General features: G+C 51.2%; 1 protein-coding gene across 14 annotated transcripts in view; it reads left to right on the forward strand.

Annotated features, from left to right (window-relative positions):
• Positions 1-20,185, forward strand: part of KTN1 (kinectin 1) — a 118,824-nt gene that overhangs the window by 15,564 nt on the left and 83,075 nt on the right. For 13 of the 14 annotated variants that reach the window (XM_064147949.1, XM_064148299.1, XM_064148262.1 and 10 more), the window contains exon 2: positions 17,170-17,719. In XM_064147949.1, the coding sequence (XP_064004019.1) occupies positions 17,200-17,719 (520 nt within the window). In that variant the 5' untranslated portion in view covers positions 17,170-17,199. The remainder of the gene's footprint in view (positions 1-17,169; positions 17,720-20,185) is intronic. The other variant, XM_064148416.1, reaches the window with a different exon arrangement.

Raw genomic sequence — 20,185 nt, forward strand, 5'->3', positions numbered from 1 at the left:
ACATTGCTGTTTGCCCCAGCTGTGCCTCCTTCCCAGGCCTCTTAGGCAAAGACCCTGTCAGCCCTTGTGTGCTGGGCTGCCAGCAGAGCTCCTGCTGGGGAAGGGAGAATGCAGCACTCCTCTTCTGGACACAACTGCACTTCTCTTGTTTTCCCTTCCTGGGAGCTGCTGAGCCTCTGTGGCTGCTGGCACACGTACAGCAGTGCCTTCTCCTGTTGGGAATGTTAAAAATACCCACCACAATTTTCCCTTTCCACATACCAAAAGATATTAATGTGCTGCTGCTTTGGTTAGTCATTTCCTCTTTCTTTGTTCCTTTTGCAACAGAGTAAAGGACTCTGGGCCTGTGCTCCCCTAAAATCTTGTCTGGTTCAAGAGTCTGAAGCTAAATAGGTTCTTCTGGGTTAACACCTGTCTTTGGCAGAAGATTTCTGTTCTCATTCATTACATACACGTTTAAAATCAAGTCACTTCTGTGGTGTTCATGCTGAGAATCTCTTTGCTGCCTGGTTAATGTCTTTGCCTTACAAAAATATTAGTGTGAACCAGATTGAGACTTCTGCTGTGCATTTAATCTCTTCTTGCAGGAAAACTTGAGTGATATGTTGGTGTGGGAAAATGCCTAAATGGCCATGCTTATTTTGACATTTGAGGTAGTGTCATGACTGAGGGGAATGGAGCAAAGCTGGAGGTGGGGAGATTGAGCCTGGAGGTGAGGAGGAAGTTGTTGAGCTCATGGAATGAGGCTGGAATGGGTTGCCCAGGGAGGTGGTTGAGGCCAGACTGGATGAGGCTATGGCTAACCTTATCTAGGGTAGGGTGTCCTTGCCCATGGCAGGGTGGATGGAACTGGCTGATCCTTGTGGTCCCTTCCAACCCTGACTGATTCTATGATTATTTTCTTCCTCTTGTGCCATCACCTCTGTGCCCATGTGAGTTATTGCAAGACCTCATTCAGTGTGGGTGGAAAGTTGGTGGAAGCAGCAGTGGGACTCTTAGAAGTTGTTACTTGACTCATTTGTAGGGTGGTTTTGGCAGTCTCTGCGCTGTTGGGGTGTGGAGGTACAAAGGTTAGCAAGTTCAGATACATGTCCCTGCTTAAACACTGCTCTAAGTGACTTGCTAACACTTCAAGGCTGAATGAGTTTTGCATCTGCATGGCTGCTGCTTTGGCAAGAAATGTGGAGGCAAGCATTACCAGTTGGCAGGCTGGAGATCCACAGGAGGGGTAGGTTGAAAACCTTTTTGTGTGCCTGGAGAAATTCAAGTGAGTAGAGTAAGATGCCTGACCCTGGGGGAGGTCTAGGCTGGATGTTGTTAGGAAGTTGTTGTCAGAGAGAGTGATTGGCACTGGAATGGGCTGCCCAGGGAGGTGGTGGAGTCTGTGTGGCTGGAGGTGTTGAAGCCAAGCCTGGCTGGGGCACTTAGTGCCATGGTCTGGTTGACTGGGCAGGGCTGGGTGCTAGGTTGGCCTGGATGAGCTTGGAGCTCTCTTCCAACTTTGTTGATTCTATGATTGTGTGACTAATAAATGAGCTGAGATGGGCAGGGATGCTGTCACCAGTGTGTTTCATGGCATCTTGCAGAAGGTGAATGACCACGGGTGGGAGGTGGAGGAGGGATGGGGAGAGAGATACTGTCAGAGTAGCTGTGTTTGTGTTCTGCTGTGATTTCTGCCCTCTCTTCAGTAGACTGTGCTTGCTTTGCATGGACAAAACATCTGTCAGAGCTTGGACTGGATGACCTTGGAGGTCTCTTCCAACCTGGTTGATTGTGTGAACATGCTTATGGACAAAGTTGAGTAGAAGTTAGGAGAATCAAGCAATAAACTAAGACAGACCTCTCTGTGGGTGTGTGCCAAGCTCAGAAATCCCTCCCCTGACCAAAATGCCATCCTTCTTAGCAATCTCTTGTGGTTTTCCTGTTGCTCTGCCACTGAGGACATCTGCTTTGCTCCACTATCGAAGCGGAGGACAGCTTGTGGCAGATGATGCACTTGGGTCTTTCCCTTGCCTATATGCAGCTCCTCTATGTAACAACCTGTGGCTCTCTGTGTGTGTTGTGTTAATGAGCATCAGGCTCCCGGTGCTCAGATGCCATTCATGCTTTCACAGCGATTTGCTAGGGCAGAAAAAAATAGCAAGCTGCATTGAAGGCTTTCCCTTTTGTTCCACTCTCCTCTTATTTTACACTTGCTATAAAAAAATAAGCAAGAATGCATAATACAGGAGTGTATATTTAGGTTGTTATATTTATCATACACACTGAGAAAAGACTCTCAAAATCAGGCAGGGTTGGAAGGGACCACAAGGATCAGCCACTTCCAGCCCCCCTGCCATGCCCAGGGACACCCTACCCTAGAGCAGGCTGCACACAGCCTCAGCCAGCCTGGCCTCAAACACCTCCAGCCATGGGGCCTCAACCACCTCCCTGGGCAACCCAGTCCAGCCTCTCACCACTCTCATGCTCAGGAACTTCCTCCTCACCTCCAGCCTCACTCTCCCCACCTCCAGCTTTGCTCCATTCCCTCCAGTCCTGGCACTCCCTCACAGCCTCAAAAGTCCCTCCCCAGCTTTTTTGTAGCCCCCTTCAGCTCCTGGAAGGCCACAAGAAGGTCCCCTGGGAGCCTCCTCTGCTCCAGCCTGCACATCCCCAATTCTTTCAGTCTGTGCTCACAGCAGAGCTGCTGCAGCCTCTGAGCATCCTCCTGGCCCTGCTCTGGACACTCTCCAGCATCTCCACAGCCCTCTTGTCCCAGGGGCTCCAGAACTGGATGCAGGACTCCAGGTGGTGTCTCAGCAGAGCAGAGCAGAGGGGGAGAATCCCCTCCCTGGCCCTGGTGCCCACACTTCTCCTGCTGCAGCCCAGGCTCTGCTTGGCCCTCCAGACTGCAAGTGCAGAAAGGTTTCATTCCAGCTGTTATTTCTTTGCAGATTCTTGTATGGGAGGAATTTGAGTGCTGAGAAGCTGCAGGTTATACCTGTTGTCCTCTATTCTTTCATGCTTGCCGAGACTGAATTGGATTTACAGACATGAAAAGGCTGTAACAGCCCCAAATCGAGTCTCAAGAGGTTGCTGGTTGGGTGGTTTGTGGTTTTGTTCCTCCTTCCTCCCTCCCCCCAACTTGGCACTCGAGGCTGTGTCTCATTTGTGACCAGAGGGGATTCAAGTGTGTAATTGCTGTGGGTGCTGAGGAGCCTGTTTTCATCAAGCTAAAAGTAGTAGAGCATGGCAAGAGTAGGTGCAGAAGTCTCAGAATAAATTTTCTTGTGTTAGTGCAGCCTATTCCTGTGTCACAAAAGGATTATGCTGTGGTGGAGCAAGGTAGCTTAGCACCCTCACAGCTGAGACACTTCACCTGACCTTGTGTTGGCAGGGCCAGCTTTGGGAATGACACTGCATGTGGTTATGTCAGCAGGGGCCAAGGTGGGTGGCAGGATGATGCTTTGTGACCCCAGGTGAAGGATTTGCAGAGTTGTACTGGTACTGAGAAAGCCTCATGCCCTAGCAAAGGCTGCTGTGCTAGCTGACAGCCATGGCAAAACCCTAAGCAAGGAGCTGTTGAGACAGGACAAGCAGTGGTGCCTTTAGTCTGAAGCTTCCTTTCTTAGTTTAGAGAGAGGGGGAGGTTTTTATATGCTGAGAGGGGTGAGACAATGGCCCAAGTTGCCCAGAGAGGCAATAGATTCCTGGAAACATTCCAGGTGAGGTGGTTTGGGGCTCTGAGCAACCTGTTGTAGTTGAAGATGTCCCTGCTAACTGCAGGTGGGTTTGACTACATGACATTTAAAGGTCCCTTTCAACCCAAACCATTCTATGATGATTCTGAGACCCAGCTGGGCTGTGCAGTACTCAGCATCAGGGCCAGTGCCTGGCTTCAGAGGGCAGCAGCTGAGCTGTGAGCCTTTCTGTGCATCTGAGGTGAAGATTACACTGTGAATATGTATTTATGCAGTAGACCACAACAGATGTTGGAAGGCCTTTGCTGAGGTTTCTGCTGCCTTTGAACTTGTGTGAATGGCTTTTGTGGGTGGTGAAGCTGAGCTGCTGTGGACTGTCACATCAACTCTGTCTGCACCTCTGTTAACTTTTGAGACAGCTAATTGGAATAACAAACCAGGTATGGGCTGACTCCTTCCTCCCATCCAGGTACTGGGCACATACAGATTTCAGGTGTGGCTGTGTGTGTTTCATAGAATCAGCCAGGTTGGAAGAGACCTCCAAGCTCAGCCAGTCCAACCTAGCACCCAGCCCCATCCAGTTAACCAGACCATGGCACTAAGTGCCCCAGCCAGGCTTTTCTTGAATACCTCCAGGCACAGAGACTCCCTGGGCAGCCCATTCCAATGCCAATCACTCTCTCTGTGAAGAACTTCCTAACAACATCCAGCCTAGACCTGCCCTGGCACAGCTTCAGGCTGTGTCCCCTTGTTCTGTTGCTGCTTGCCTGGCAGCAGAGCCCAACTCCACCTGGCTACAGCCTCCCTGCAGGGAGTTGTAGACACCAATGAGCTCTGCCCTGAGCCTGCTCTTCTCCAGGCTAAAGAACCCCAGCTTCTACTTGGCAGGCCCAAGGGTCCTGCCTCTTAGATCCATACCTGACTCCTGCTGCTGGGTGGGTTTACATTGCAGGAGCCCCCTTGATGCTCCAAAGCTGTTATGTGTGGAACTGCTGCTCAGACTGGGATCTGAGCTGAGCTTTGGCCATTCATCTGCTAGCTTTGTGTCTCTAGTATGTACCCCATGTTCTAGTACTACCTGCAGAGGCAGAACTAACAAATGAATTGATGTTGAGTTTATTGCAGTGTATTGTTACACCTCTAGCACACCTGTGAAGCCTCTGTCGCAACGCAGCTGGCGAATGTGGTACTAAGAAATAGGAGAGGTTGTCTTTAGTTAGAGCATTCTTTGGGCTGGAAGGGACCTTTCAAGATCATCTGGTTCCACCCTCACTGCTGTGGGCAGGGACACCTGCTACACCAGAGTTCTCAGAGCCCCATCCAACCTGGCTCTGAGCACATGAAGGTTTGGAGCCTCTGTGCCTTCTCTGGGCAACCTGTTCCAGTGCCTCACTACCCTCATTGACAGGAGTTTCTTCCTGATGTCTCCTCTAAATCAAGTTTCTTGCAGTTTGAAGCCATCACCTTTCATCCTGGCACTCTGTGCCTTTGTAAGAAGTCCATTTCCAGCTCTCCTGTAGGCTCCTTTCAGATATTGGAAGGGTGTTAGTACTGCAAGGCTGATTGGTTGCTGGGACACTAAGACTATTAGAGATGGAAACTGAATTCATTTCTAGAGGTACAGCTGCCTTCCTGCCTGTGTTTGCTGGTTTTGACTGGCAACTTCAGAGAAGAAAATAGACTTGATTGCTGCCCAGCTTGCTGGGGCAGTGCATTTCTGAGCATCTGTGCTGACATCTTTCCTCACCTTAACAGAGTTCAACTTTTAGTTTTGGTTTTACTGCTCCTTGAGAAAACAGTGAACTTTTCTTTTGCCTTCCTATTTGGAAGCTTCCCAGTTCCCACGCATAGAAGTGAGTGGTGATTGAGGGGCAAATCTCAGATCTGTTCTGCATCTTCATTGGTGATCTGGAGCAGGGGATTGAGTACAGCATCAGTAAGTTTGCAGATGGCACCAAGCTAGGAGAAGCTGTGGAGCTGTGGGAGGGTAGCAGAGCCCTGCAGAGGGACCTGGCCAGGCTGGATGGGTGGGCAGAGGCCAATGGGATGAGACTGAACAAGGCCAAGTGCAGGGTTCTGCACTTTGGCCACAACAACTCCAAGCAGCTCTACAGGCTGGGGCCAGAGTGGCTGAGAGCAGCCAGGCAGAGAGGGACGTGGGGGTGCTGGGAGAGAGGAGCTGAAGCTGAGGCAGCAGTGCCCAGGTGGGCAGCAGAGCCAATGGCATCCTGGGCTGGCTCAGGAGCAGTGTGGGCAGCAGGACAAGGGAGGTTCTTGTGCCCCTGTGCTCAGCACTGCTCAGGCCACCCCTTGAGTGCTGTGTCCAGTTCTGGGCTGCTCAGTTCAAGAGAGATGTTGAGGTGCTGGAAGGTGTTTGGAGAAGGGCAGCAAGGCTGGGGAGGGGCCTGGAGCAGAGCCCTGTGAGGAGAGGCTGAGGGAGCTGGGGGTGTGCAGCCTGCAGCAGAGGAGGCTCAGGGCAGAGCTCATTGCTGCCTGCAGCTGCCTGCAGGGAGGCTGTAGCCAGGTGGGGTTGGGCTCTGCTGCCAGGCAAGCAGCACCAGAAGAAGGGGACACAGTCTGGAGTTGTGCCAGGGCAGGTCTAGGCTGGATGTTGTTAGGAAGTTGTTGTCAGAGAGAGTGATTGGCATTGGAATGGGCTGCCCAGGGAGGTGGTGGAGTCTGTGTGGCTGGAGGTGTTGAAGCCAAGCCTGGCTGGGGCACTTAGTGCCATGGTCTGGTTGGTTGGCCAGGGCTGGGTGCTAGGTTGGGCTGGCTGAGCTTGGAGCTCTCTTCCAGCCTGGTTGATTCTATGATCCTTGTTTCTCTTGAATGAAGAGAAACTTTAGTTTCCTAAGTTTTTTAATTCCTAACAAATACAGAATCCTGGCATTGTTTATGTTGGAAAGGACCTTGAGGGTCATCTAGTCCAACCATAAACCCAGCACTGGCAATTCCACCATTAAAACATGTCCCTTGGCATTGCATCTACATGTCTTGTAAGTTGCTCCAAGATGGGGGTCACTTACCTGGGCAGCCTGTTCCAGGGCTTGACAACTCCTTCTATGAAGAAAGCTTTCCTAATGTCCAACCTAAACCTCCCCTGGTACAACTTGAGGCCATTTCATCTTGTCCTGTTGTTTGTGAGAAGAGGCTGACACTCATCTGGCTACAGGTTGTGAAGAGCAAGAAGGTTTTTCCCTCAAAGTCCTTTTTCTGCAGGCTGGACAGCCACACTTCTCACAAGACCTGTTCTCTAGAGCTTTCACCAGCTTCTCTTGTCCTTCTCTGGATGTGCTTCAGCACCTCAATGTCCTTCTTGTAGGGAAGGGCCCAAACCTGAACACTCTTTAAAGGGCAGGCTCACCAGTGCTGAGCAGAGGGAGATGATCACTTCCTTAGTCCTGCTGGCCGTGTGATTTCTGGTGTCAGTGTCTCTGTGCTCATGCTTTGCATGCTCTGGGTTCACAGGCTCATAGGATGTTAGGGGTTGGGAGGGACCCAAGGAGATGATGGAGTCCAACCACTCTGCCAGAGCAGGAGCACACAGTCCAGCTCAGGTCACACAGGAACACATCCAGACAGGCCTGGAAAGCCCTCAGTGAAGGAGACTCCACAGCTTCTCTGGGGAGCCTGTGCCAGTGCTCTGTGAGCCTTGGGATGCTGGTTTGAGCAGATCCATGCAGTTTTGGGGTAGCTGGGGATGCTGCTGGGCAGGAAGGCACTGTGATTTTCCCAGCCTGTTCTTCGCGCTGTGCCCTGCATACATCTGAAGTTCCTCGTTCAGCTTTCAGTGATGCTAATTCCAGCTCCAGGCTTTATCCTGCAGCCCAGGTGGTTTCAGGCAGTCAGCCCTGCCCTGCTTTATCTTGTCTGAACCTGCCTGGATGGTGGACGGAGGTGGAGATCTCCTGCATACTGCTGGCACAGGGGAGCTACCCAACTGCCCACCGCTGCTGGCATTCGGACAGTAGCAAGATCATCTGCCAGAGAGTGGTGGAAACATCCTGTAGCCAGGTTGTGCTGCTGTCTTTTGTCAGCTCTTGGCTCTCCAGCCGTATGAAACCCCCCCTGGAAGTCAAGGCTTTTGTTGAAGCAAAGCTACTTTGCTCTGAAGTGTAAGGAGTGTGTCTGTGTTAACTAACGTGAAGCAGCCGGGAGCAGGCAGAGCCCAACAGATGGTACAGACAGCGGCATGTTTGGAATGGAAAATATTTACCTAGAGGGCATTTGGAGCCCTGAGATTGTGCTCTGCAAATGACTTAATTGTATCAGGGTAATCAAGTGAAGAAGTGCAAGATTTATTGAGGAGTCTCATTCTCCTCTTGCTGTTAGCAGTTTGTAGGGGGTGTCAGGCGCTGCTGAGCATCACTCCGACAGGTCTCCTTCCCCAGGAGGAGCAACTTGAATAGGTGAATGGCTCAGCCTGGAATTTTGAGTGTCTGCACACATCATGCTTTCAGGGCAAGTATTTAAATGACAGGAACTTGGAGCTTGAACTGCTTTCTGCTGCCTGCCCATCTTCATTTTGAGAGAGAGGATTTCTGTAAACAGAACATGGAAAATAGGGATCTGAAAGTAGAGTTGAAAGAGAATGAAAAAGTAGGTTAAATTTTTGCCATCTAGGCTGGAACTGGCTGGGCCATTTAGACCTTCAGCTGTTCCAGATGGTAGGTGCTTGGTATCTGTTTCCAAGTGACCTGTGAGAAGATTGTGTGATCCTACTGGGAGCTGTGCATTCTCCCCTACGTAAGTGGCAGGTGAGATTGGTACATGAGATCTTTGTTTCCTGTCTTAGAAACAGTGTTCAGGTGTAGTCAGCTCTTCACTGCTGTTCTCTGGGCAGTATGGGTTTTGGGAATGACTACCACTTGAGTGGGATGACCAAGGAGGATGCTGAGTTATTGTCAGGACCTCCTTCACCCTGTTATTGCTCACCTGCTGAAGTTAGCAAGGTGTTAACCAACTCGGAGCCAGTTTGATGGACTGAAATCCCTGCCTGCTTGACAGCTCTGCTTTCACTCTTAGCCTCCAACTGTTACAGCACAGAAGCTCTGCTGTCTTTGGTGTCTCATCCTTGGGTGTGAAGGCCAAGTCTTGTTTTCTCAGTGAGATATAGGGCTGCTTAAAAAACTTAAACCAAATCAACCTAACTTCTAACTGCAATTTTTCTTCTCCTGTAGCAGTGCTCATGTTAAATGAGCAGCCTGGAGGTGATCAGAAGACTGGAGCATCTCACCTATGGGGATGGGTTGTGAAAGCTGGGGCAGTTCAGCCTGGAGAACAGAAGGTTCTGGGGAGAACTTAGAGTAGCCTTTTGAGTACCTGAAGAAGGCTTACCATAAATATGGGGCAGGACTTCTTACAAGGGCTTGCAGTGATAGGACGAGGAGGAATGGATTGAAGCTGGAAGAAGGGAGATGTGGAATGGAGGTCAGGAAGAAATTCTTTACAGCAAGGTGGTGAGACTGTGGAACAGGTTGCCCAGGATGGTTGTGGGTGCCCACTCCCTAGAAGTGTTCAAGTCCAGGTTGGATGAGGCCCTGAGCAACTTGGTCTAGTGTAAGGTGTCCTTGCCCGTGGCAGGTGGGTTGGAACTAGAGGATCTTCACAGCATTTCCAGCCTAAACCATCCCATGAATCCCTGCAACCCTCCTTTCTACAGTTGAGCTCTGCAGTGCTATAGTTAATATTCATGAACAGAGTCACAGAGAGCTGGTGGCTTGCACTGTGTGGGTGAGGAATACTTGTGGGGTGGCCAAACATCTCGTTTAATTTGACAGTTTACCTGTGGCCCATCTGGATTTAGTTGCTGCCTTAAGGTGCTAGGCATCCCCTCTTGAAAGAGCTCTAGGAGAGGGTGAGCTTGGGAATGAAGCTGTCTGCAAAAGGATCCCCTTTGCAGCTGACTGATAGTGTGTTGCCAATGATGTGTGGATAAAGAGGGGGGAAAATCTATTTCAGGAATTTACTGAACCCAGATTCTCCTCTGAGACTTCTTCCTGTGTTCCTGGTGACTGCTGGATAGGAGGCTTTGCTTTCAGCCTGCTTGCCAGCTTGAGAAAATCCCAGGGCAAATACCCCAGTTAAAGAAGCTGTTGCCTTAGCTAAACTGTGTATGGTATGTCTTAAACTGCTTAGTATTAAACAAAAAGGCACCAAGGTAGTTTTATTTCCCTCTCTTTAATGCCAGTTTTTCAAAGAGGCAGAAATCCCTGGAGGTTATGTGCATCTCAGGACTCAAGAATTTCCAGAAGCTGTGCTTCTAACGTGCTGGGGCTGAGCTGTGAGTGACTCATTAGCCAGATGGAGCTGTAATTTAGTTCTGTTTTCTCCAGTAAGTTAATCCCCTGCACCTAAACTGAATGAATATCCTGTGAAATGAGGTTAAACGTCTCACGTTGTGCTGAGGGAGGTCTAGGCTGGATGTTGGGAAGAAGTTCTTCATAGAGAGAGTGATTGGCACTGGAATGGGCTGCCCAGGGAGGTGGTGGAGTCTGTGTGGCTGGAGGTGTTGAAGCCAAGCCTGGCTGGGGCACTTAATGCCATGGTCTGGTTGGTTGGGCAGGGCTGGGTGCTGGGTTGGGCTGGCTGAGCTTGGAGGTCTCCTCCAACCTGGTTGATTAAATGCCTTGTTAGGGTGGAATGATCACAGAATCAATGATTGATAGGAGTTAGAAGGGAGGTTCTTCTGCCCCTGTGCTCAGCACTGCTCAGGACACACCTTGAGTGCTGTGTCCAGTTCTGGGCTCCTCCACTGCAGAGAGATGTTGAGATGCTGGAAGGTGTTTGGAGAAGGGCAGCAAGGCTGGGGAGAGGCCTGGAGCAGAGCCCTGTGAGGAGAGGCTGAGGGAGCTGGGGGTGTGCAGCCTGCAGCAGAGGAGGCTCAGGGCAGAGCTCATTGCTGCCTGCAGCTGCCTGCAGGGAGGCTGTAGCCAGGTGGGGTTGGGCTCTGCTGCCATGCAAGCAGCAACAGAAGAAGGGGACACAGCCTCAAGTTATGCCGGGGGAAGTATGGGCTGGATGTTGTTAGGAAGTTGTTGTCAGAGAGAGTGATTGGCATTGGAATGGGCTGCCCAGGGAGGTGGTGGAGTGGCTGTGGCTGGAGGTGTTGAAGCCAAGCCTGGCTGGGGCACTTAGTGCCATGGTCTGGTTGACTGGATAGGGCTGGGTGCTAAGTTGGACTGTCTAATCTTGGAGGTCCCTTCCAACCTGGCTGATTCTATGTTTCTATGTGAGGTTGAAGTGCAGAAAGCAAAGGGTGTGTTACCAAACCCAGGGCAGCCTTCACTGGCTGAGACAGTCAGGTGCAAGCAGCCACACTGCTCTGGAGTTCAGAAACAGGGATTTTTTCTTTCCTGTGGCACAGGCGCTGGGGAAGGGAACAAAAGTGCAATTCTTTTGTTAAAGGCAGGGTGGGAACAGTAAGGGAGTCTGTGTGCGGGCTGGGACAGATGTGGCTTGTTGCCCTTTCTCAGAGTGACTGAAGGGATGCTGTGAGCTCTTGAATTGATGGAGCACTGCTGCAAGTGGGGAGCCTGGCACGGGCGCTGGGCTCTGAGGAATGGGATGGATAAAGAGCAGGATAAATATCAGACAGGGAGGAAAGGGGAGTATTTAACCAGATACCTTGTTTTAAGTGTCCTGGAGTAGCCCGAGGGTAGCAATACAACAAGGGGGCACAGGCTCAAGTTGTGCCAGGAAAGGTCTAGGCTGGATGTTAGGAGGAAGTTCTTCACAAAGAGAGTGATTGGCACTGGAATGGGCTGCCCCGGGAGGTGGTGGAGTCTGTGTCCCTGGAGGTGTTGAAGCCAAGCCTGGTTGAGGCACTTAGTGCCATGGTCTGGTTGGTTGGGCAGGGCTGGGTGCTAGGTTGGGCTGGCTGAGCTTGGAGCTCTCTTCCAGCCTGGCTGATTCTGTGATTCTATTTGCTCTGTCAGACACAACCTTCACAAACACAGGAGGTTTGAGTCCCTGTTTAGATGTTAAAAACCCCAGCCAGCAGAATTGCTTGGCATTGGACTGTGCTTATCACTGGCTTGCTCTCTCCTGCCACGTTTCAGCTGGAGCTAATCTGGCTGTCAGTACTGTACCTGTAGATGCTGTGCTAGGAGCAAAGCTGGAGGTGGGGAGGTTCAGGCTGGATGTGAGGAGGGAGTTGTTGAGCATCAGAGTGATGACAACCTGGACTGGGTTGCCCAGGGAGGTGGTTGAGGCCCCATGGCTGGAGGTGTTTGAGGCCAGGCTGGCTGAGGCTGTGTGCAGCCTGCTCTAGGGTAGGGTGTCCCTGGGCATGGCAGGGGGGTTGGAACTGACTGCTCCTTGTGGTCCCTTCCAATTGTGCCTGATTCTCTGATTCTAAGTGTAGCTGTAGTTGCTGTGCCTGCTGTTGGCAGTAGCAAGGGGGTGTGTATGTGTGATTTCTGCTGGGTGTGCCTTGCCTAGGGAGTGCAGCTTTGAGTGGGCAGAGCTGGTGTACCCGCCCTGGAAAGTTGTCCTAGGGAGAGCTGTGAGTGATAAGTCTCCTTGGCAGCACTTCTCTGGGCAAGAGGTAGCAGTTCTGTCAGAGGAGCTTATGCTTCCATAGCTAACAGCAATGGGAGGAATGGTCAAAGTAAATCCCGAGGAGCAAGTAAGCTGGAATGTGGTAGCATTTTAAAGTTAATGTAGTGTTTCTTTTTCCTGGTTTAATAAAAGGACCTTCTTTATATGACAGGAGTTTGGTTTTTTTCCATATAGGTGACTTCTGCCCTTCAATGTAACCCAGAAGTGTAAGTGGGAATGAAGTAACTTCTGTAGTAACTGCAGATTGTCAGAGGGCAACTGGAAACCACATAGAATCAACCAGGTTGGAAGAGACCTCCAAGCTCAGCCAGCCCAACCTAGCACCCAGCCCTAGCCAGTTAACCAGACCATGGCACTAAGTGCCTCACCCAGGCTTGGCTTCAACACCTCCAGCCACACAGACTCCACCACCTCCCTGGGCAGCCCATTCCAATGCCAATCACTCTCTCTGACAACAATTTCCTAACAACATCCAGCCTAGACCTGCCCTGGCACAGCTTGAGACTGTGTCCCCATGTTCTATTGCTGGTTGTCTGGCAGCAGAGCCCAACCCCACCTAGCTACAGCTTCCCTGCAGGCAGCTGCAGACAGCAATGAGCTCTGCCCTGAGCCTCCTCTGCTGCAGGCTGCACACCCCCAGCTCCCTCAGCCTCTCCTCACAGGGCTGTGTTCCAGGCCCCTCCCCAGCCTTGCTGCCCTTCTCCAAACACCTTCCAGCACCTCAACATCTCTTTGCAATTCAGGAGCCCAGAACTGGACACAGCACTCAAAGTGTGGCCTGAGCAGTGCTGAGCACAGGGGCAGAAGAACCTCCCTTGTCCTGCTGCCCACACTGCTCCTGAGACAGCCCAGGATGCCATTGGCTCTGCTGCCCACCTGGGCACTGCTGCCTCATCTTCAGCTACTATGTACCAGCACTTCCAGGTCCCTTTCCTCCTGGCTGCTTTCCAGCCACTCTGTCCCCAGCCTGTAGTGCTGCTTGGGGTTGTTGCCAGTTTACCCCATGGCAAGGATGTCACTTAGTAAAGATGTCTTGGCAAGGGGTGGCTGATGAAGGATGTCATCTTGTCATTCTGCATATGGTGTCCTTAGAGAAGTGATTTTTTGACTGCTCTTGTGCATGCTGGGCTGGGCAGTTTGTGCATTGCCATAAGAGCAGAGCTTGTGTTTGCTGTTCCTGGGGGAGCTTAATGAACTGGAGTTACATCCTGAGGCTTTTACTGGTGTGGGGCTTGGGGTTCTTCCTTTTGTTTTTTAATGGATTTCTATTTTACCAGCCCTGCTGCCATGTGAAATTCCCCACTGGACTTGAGGTGGCAGTGTCCACTTGGCTCGCACTCTGCTGTGCTCTGATAAGTGAGTGAGCAGTGATTGAGTGATGATCGTCACAAGGTTGCCCTCTGGGTCCAGGACAGGATGCAGCTGATCCTGTTGCACAAGGGAAGGAAGTGCAGGGAGAAGGGAGAGCAGGGTGATGGATGGATGCTTGGCACAGCTGGCATTGCTTGGTCATCTCTGAGAGCAGACCTCAGCTAGTCCAGTGCATATTTCTCACTCAGACTAGCTGCTGTAATTATGTATTTATGGCTCCTCTTGGAGCAGCTGAAGCTTTTAAACGAGTCTAGCCTCTCTGCTCTTAAAGCAACAATCATTTTCTTCTTCTGCTTAGCCCTGCCTTAATGACCATAATGACTCCTTACTCTTAATGTCTCGAACCTTTGCAACCTTTGTTCTGTGGAGCGTGTGAGTTGAGCTGAGCACCTGATGCCAGGTGCTGGGAAATGTGTAAGGGCAGCTGCAGGGTATGGTTGTCGTGGCTTGGCTGGAGCAGTTGGGTAAAGTTAGAATCACAGAATCAGGCAGAGTTGGAAGGGACCATAAGGATCAGCCAGTTCCAACCCCTCTGCCACGGGCAGGGAAAAAGTTGTGGCCAGCTGTGTGCTTGCATAGCAGTGATCTTTGATGGTTGGGTATTGTAACTGGTGCAGCACTGTGTTGTAGTGGTTGACTTAATTGTGTGAAGTCTGCTTAATTACATATTTACTTGGGGGATTAGCCTCTCCTGTAAGCTTTCAGTACTGACTTTGGCTAAGGCAAACTTTCATGATCTGCTTCCTCTAAGAGATGACTAATATTAGATCCTTAGTGCAGGGAGCTGGTTTTATCAGCAGCTGTAACTAACTTTGAAAGCTCCTGCTTAGTTTCAGGCATCTCTGCTTTTTACCTCCCACCCACAAACTTTATGGCCAATGGGATGAGATTGAAGAAGGCCAAGTGCAGGGTTCTGCACTTTGGCCACAACAACCCCAAGCAGCACTACAGGCTGGGGCCAGAGTGGCTGGAAAGCAGCCAGGCAGAAAGGGAGCTGGGGGTGCTGGGAGAGAGGAGCTGAAGCTGAGGCAGCAGTGCCCAGGTGGGCAGCAGAGCCAATGGCATCCTGGGCTGTCTCAGGAGCAGTGTGGGCAGCAGGACAAGGGAGGTTCTTCTGCCCCTGTGCTCAGCACTGCTCAGGCCACTCCTTGAGTGCTGTGTCCAGTTCTGGGCTCCTGAATTGCAGAGAGCTGTTGAGGTGCTGGAAGGTGTTTGGAGAAGGGCAGCAAGGCTGGGGAGGGGCCTGGAGCAGAGCCCTGTGAGGAGAGGCTGAGGGAGCTGGGGGTGTGCAGCCTGCAGCAGAGGAGGCTCAGGGCAGAGCTCATTGCTGCCTGCAGCTGCCTGCAGGGAGGCTGTAGCCAGGTGGGGTTGGGCTCTGCTGCCAGGCAAGCAGCAACAGAACAAGGGGACACAGCCTGAAGCTGTGCCAGGGCAGGTCTAGGCTGGATGTTGTTAGGAAGTTCTTCACAGAGAGAGTGATTGGCATTGGAATGGGCTGCCCAGGGAGGTGGTGGAGTCTGTGTGGCTGGAGGTGTTGAAGCCAAGCCTGGCTGGGGCACTTAGTGCTATGGTCTGGTTGCTTGGCCAGGGCTGGCTGAGCTTGGAGCTCTCTTCCAGCCTGCTTAATTCTGTGATGATTCCACTCTCCTCAGCCCTTCTGAAACTTTCTGTGCTGGTTGTCATTTCAAGCCCAAGCCTATTTGGTGAGCTGAGTGCACACAGAAAACAAATACAAACTTGGAGAAGACTTAATATTAAGACAACTGGTGACTAATTAGTGTGTTGCAAGTGTTAGTCTTTTATTTGGATATCTTAATGGCCAAATTAGAGTTCCCACTCTGTACTTCCTGTGCTGCTCAAGCCACTGTGCAAATAGACAATCACACTAACTCCTTTCAGTGCAGAAATCGTTACTGCTAACAGCTCTGTCCTTTTGAACCAGAGCCAGGCTGCTCTTGCCCATCTGGGAGAATGGCAGGGCAGTTTACAACAGAGCTTCCAGCACAGCCTGGGGCTGAGGTAAAACAACCTTAATGTAGTACTAGCAGGTGTTTAAAGAGTAATTCCATCTGCCCAGAAGCAAGGGCTGCCTGGCCTGGCCTCTCCCTGCACCATGCAGCCTGCACATAGGGCTTTATTCCTTGTGCCCTCAGCAGGCACTCCTGTTTTCTTTTCCCAGGTCTAGGCTGGATGTTGTTAGGAAGTTGGTGTCAGAGTGATTGGCATTGGAATGGGCTGCCCAGGGAGGTGGTGGAGTCACCATCCTGGAGGTGTTCAAGAAAAGACTGGATGAGGCACCTGGTGCCATGGTCTGGTTGCTTGGGCAGGGCTGGGTGCTAGGTTGGACTGGCTGAGCTTGGAGCTCTCTTCCAGCCTGGTTGATTCTATGAGAAAAATGTAGGGCTCTCACCCTTCTTCCCCTCATTCAATTTCTGAAGCTGTCATAATTCTGGGAATAAAAGGAAGTGGAAATTCAGCTTAATTCATTATAGGTTATTTATGAACACCCCCCCCCCCCCCCCCCCAGTAATGTTGCTTTGCATGTACTGGTCCTTAATGCATAGCCCCTGAAAGTACTGTCCCATGTATTTCTGAAATAAAAAGCTTTCACTTGATGGAATTTCCCTTGGGAGGGAAAATGATGATGATGAAAGGTTAGGAAAGAGAAGAGTTTTCTTTCAGGATCATCAGTCCTGTCCCTTCCTATGCAGGCAAACAACTTTGAGGCACTTGGTTGAGTAATGCCTTGAGTGATTTAGTTTAGTAATGTTATTAAAAGCTTGTGGCAGAGAAACTGCCTGAAAGTCCCATAGTAACCAGCCTGCCCCAGTTGAACAAAGTTCAGCTTCCCAGCAGGTTTGGGCTCCCCAGTTGAAGAGGGACAGGGATCTGCTGGAGAGGATCCAGCAGAGGGCTACAAGGATGATGAGGGGGCTGGAGGGCACTGCCTGGTGAGGAGAAGCTGAGGGATCTGAGGCTGCTTAGTCTGGAGAAGAGAAGACTCAGAGGGGATTTAATCAATGTTCATAACTCACTGAGGGCTGGGGGTCAGGAGGGGGGGACAGGCTCTGCTCACTGCTGCCTGGGATAGGACAAGCAGCAATGGATGTAAGCTGCAGCACAGCAGGTTCCAGCTCAATACAAGGGGGAACTTCTTTCCTGTAAGGGTCCCAGAGCCCTGGCACAGGCTGCCCAGAGAGGTTGTAGAGTCTCCTTCTGTGGAGCCTTTCCAGGCCTGTCTGGATGTGTTCCTGTGTGCCCTGAGCCCTGGCACAGGTTGCCCAGAGAGGCTGTGGGGTCTCCTCCTGTGAAGCCTTTCCAGGCCTGTCTGGATGTGTTCCTCTGTGCCCTGAGCTGGGTTATATGGCCCTGCTCTGGCAGGGGAGTTGGGCTGGATGATCTCCTCGAGTCCCTTCCAGCCCTGTGAGCCTGTGATTTAGGGTTCCTCTAAAACAATGGCAAAGCTTCTTCTCTGCTTGGTGACAGGAATAATATCAAGGGAAAAGCTGTTCCAAACCTGATTCTTTTTTTGTTTTCTTTTCTTTTCCCCTTGTAGGTTTTTTAAAGCTCAGCTGAGAGAAGCACAATGGAGTTCTATGAGTCTACCTACTTCATCGTCCTGATTCCTTCTGTGGTGATCACAGTCATCTTCCTCTTCTTCTGGCTCTTCATGAAAGAGACTCTGTATGATGACGTCCTTGCCAAACAGAAACGGGACCTAAAGTTTCCGCCTACCAAGGCTGATAAAAAGAAAACAGAGAAGAAGAAGAAGAAGAAAGAAGCTCAGAATGGGAACATCCACGAGTCTGACTCTGAGAGCACCCCTCGGGACTTTAAGCTCTCTGATGCCCTGAGCACCGACGAGGAGCCTGTCACTCCTGCTCCCTCGAGCGGCACAGAAGCAGCCAGCGGCGTTAGAGAGAGGAAGAAGAAGGAGAAGAAGCATAAGGCTGTTCAGGATGATCATGTAACTAAGGATTCAGAAGGCTCCAAGTCTTCAGGCAAGAAAGTAGAACCAGTCCCTGTTACAAAACAGCCCACTCCACCATCTGAATCAGCACCATCTAAGAAGAAGCCTGGGCAGAAGAAGCAGAAAAATGGAATGGGTATCTGACGTTGTGTATGCTTCTTGCACAGAACGCCACAGCCGTGTTCTGCTTCCTGCAAGGCCACAGAGTCTCTCTCACAACTGTTCTGCCTGGGCTCTGGAGCCAAGCTCCCCTTCTAACCTTTTCCTTTTTATGAGCTAATGCTTTTTCCCCCGCCCTGTTTTTGGTCTCGCAGCAATGCTCTGGTTTTCCTCCTCCCATCCCTGCATTCTTCTGCTAAAGATTGTTGAGGGCAACAGAGTAGCTCACATCTCTGCTTGGCTCTGTGGTTTGGCTACTCTGCTCTCAACCTGTCAGGGTTTTCATTACCTTAAAGAAGTCACTAGATGTTTGCTGTCTGCATTCTGATGTCAGGTTACAAAAATGTGAGTCCTAGAAGTGCTTGCTCTGATAAGAAAAGGGCATCTAGAATCAGAGAGTCAGTCAGGGTTGGAAGGGACCACAAGGATCAGCCACTTCCAGCCCCCCTGCCATGCCCAGGGACACCCTACCCTAGAGCAGGCTGCACACAGCCTCAGCCAGCCTGGCCTCAAACACCTCCAGCCATGGGGCCTCAACCACCTCCCTGGGCAACCCACTCCAGCCTCTCACCACTCTCCTGCTCAACAACTTCCTCCTCACCTCCAGCCTCACTCTCCCCACCTCCAGCTTTGCTCCATTCCCCCCACTCCTGGCACTCCCTCACAGCCTCAAAAGTCCCTCCCCAGCTTTCTTGTAGCCCTCTTCAGATCCTGGAAGGCCACAAGAAGGTCACCTGGGAGCCTCCTCTGCTCCAGCCTGCACAGCCCCAACTCTTTCAGTCTGTGCTCACAGCAGAGCTGCTGCAGCCTCTGAGCATCCTCCTGGCCCTGCTCTGGACACTCTCCAGCATCTCCACAGCCCTCTTGTCCCAGGGGCTCCAGAGCTGGATGCAGGACTCCAGGTGGGGTCTCAGCAGAGCACAGCAGAGGGGGAGAATCCCCTCCCTGGCCCTGCTGGCCACACTTCTGCTGCTGCAGCCCAAGCTCTGCTTGGCTCTCTGGGCTGCAAGTGCACACTGCTGGCTCCTGCTGAGCTTCTCCTCCAGCAGCATCCCCAGGTCCCTCTCCTCAGGGCTGTTCTCCAGCCACTCACTGCCCAGCCTGGAGTTGTGCTTGGGGATTACCTTGACCCAGCTGCAGGACTAATTGACCCTCCTGAGCTTGGCTTGTGCTCTGCACCTGTCCAGGTGCCTCTGGATGGATCCCTGCCCTCCAGCCTGGCTGCTGCACCACACAGCTTGGTGTGGGCAGCAAACCTGCTGAGAAACCTCATAGCAGACTGTGCAGAATAAAGCTCTGTTGAAGCACAGGCTTCATGTACAAAGGGGTGTTTGGTGGCTGATTCATGGAAGGAAGCACTTAGAGCTGCTTCCTACCTGCTACACCTCTCTAATGGAATGGAACTGATGCTGTTGGACAGGGCTGGGTGCTAGTTTGGATTGGATGATCTTGGTGGTCTCTTCCAAGCTGGTTGATGCTATGATTCTAAAGGGAAGCCCATCCAGCTTTTGTAGCTGAAACATCCATCTAGAAGAGACTGAGAACTGTAGTCCAGTTGTGACTGTTCTGGCTACACCCTCAGCAGCTGCTGACATGTCTCAGTGTGGTTGTCTGCTTAGGAATAGAAACTTTAAAGGAATACCAATGCTCAGTTTCAGAAATTCAGTGAGAACAGAGGTATTGGCAGATCACCCTTTGGAGCTGCAGCCAGAACAGGTTTGCTGGAGGGAGCGAGGAAAGTGCATGACATTGCTGCTTGGTCTGGTGGATTTCTCTTCTTCTCTGAAAAAAGGGAGACAAAAGACCCACTCACTACCAACCCCTCAAAAAATGTGTCAAATCTTGTTTGGGGCTGTTCCCCAAAAATCTCTGTGGCATGGTTCAATGTGGTCTGTATCACTGCTCTGAGGGCAGCCACAGCTAACTCTTATCATCGATTGCAGGAGCTAACACTCTGCCCCTGTGCTGTGTGTGTCAGCTCTTGACAAGGATCTTACCTAGTGCAGGCTGTCCAAAACAGTAATAAAAAGTCTCACTAGAAACACAGTTAAAAAAGAAGAGCTCCCTAATGTGAAACACTTATTTTCTGCTTCTCACAGTCCCAGTAGCTGTTGGGGGTGTGTGTGTGTGTGTGTGGAACTCAAAGTGGTTTCGTGGAGTGGGGACTGAAATAGTTGCTGCCAACGAGAAACTCCTGTGGGTACCATGTGCTGTCTGCTCTGTCCCAGGGAAACCTGGATTGGAGTTGTTCAACTGTTACTTGCATTGCCATATGTTCTGCTTGCAAATAAGAGTTCTGTCTGTCAAAACACTGGGTGCTGTGGCTCTTGATTCTGCTAAACCTTCCTATTGCTTTGGGGTTTCACCTGACGTGGGAGGTGTAGGTGTTGCTGAGTGTGTGTATGGGTAGCTTACATGCTCTGGTTTAAAATACTTGGGTTTC

Source organism: Pogoniulus pusillus, chromosome 1 (genome assembly GCF_015220805.1).
Source record: "Pogoniulus pusillus isolate bPogPus1 chromosome 1, bPogPus1.pri, whole genome shotgun sequence".
Taxonomy (NCBI): domain Eukaryota; kingdom Metazoa; phylum Chordata; class Aves; order Piciformes; family Lybiidae; genus Pogoniulus; species Pogoniulus pusillus.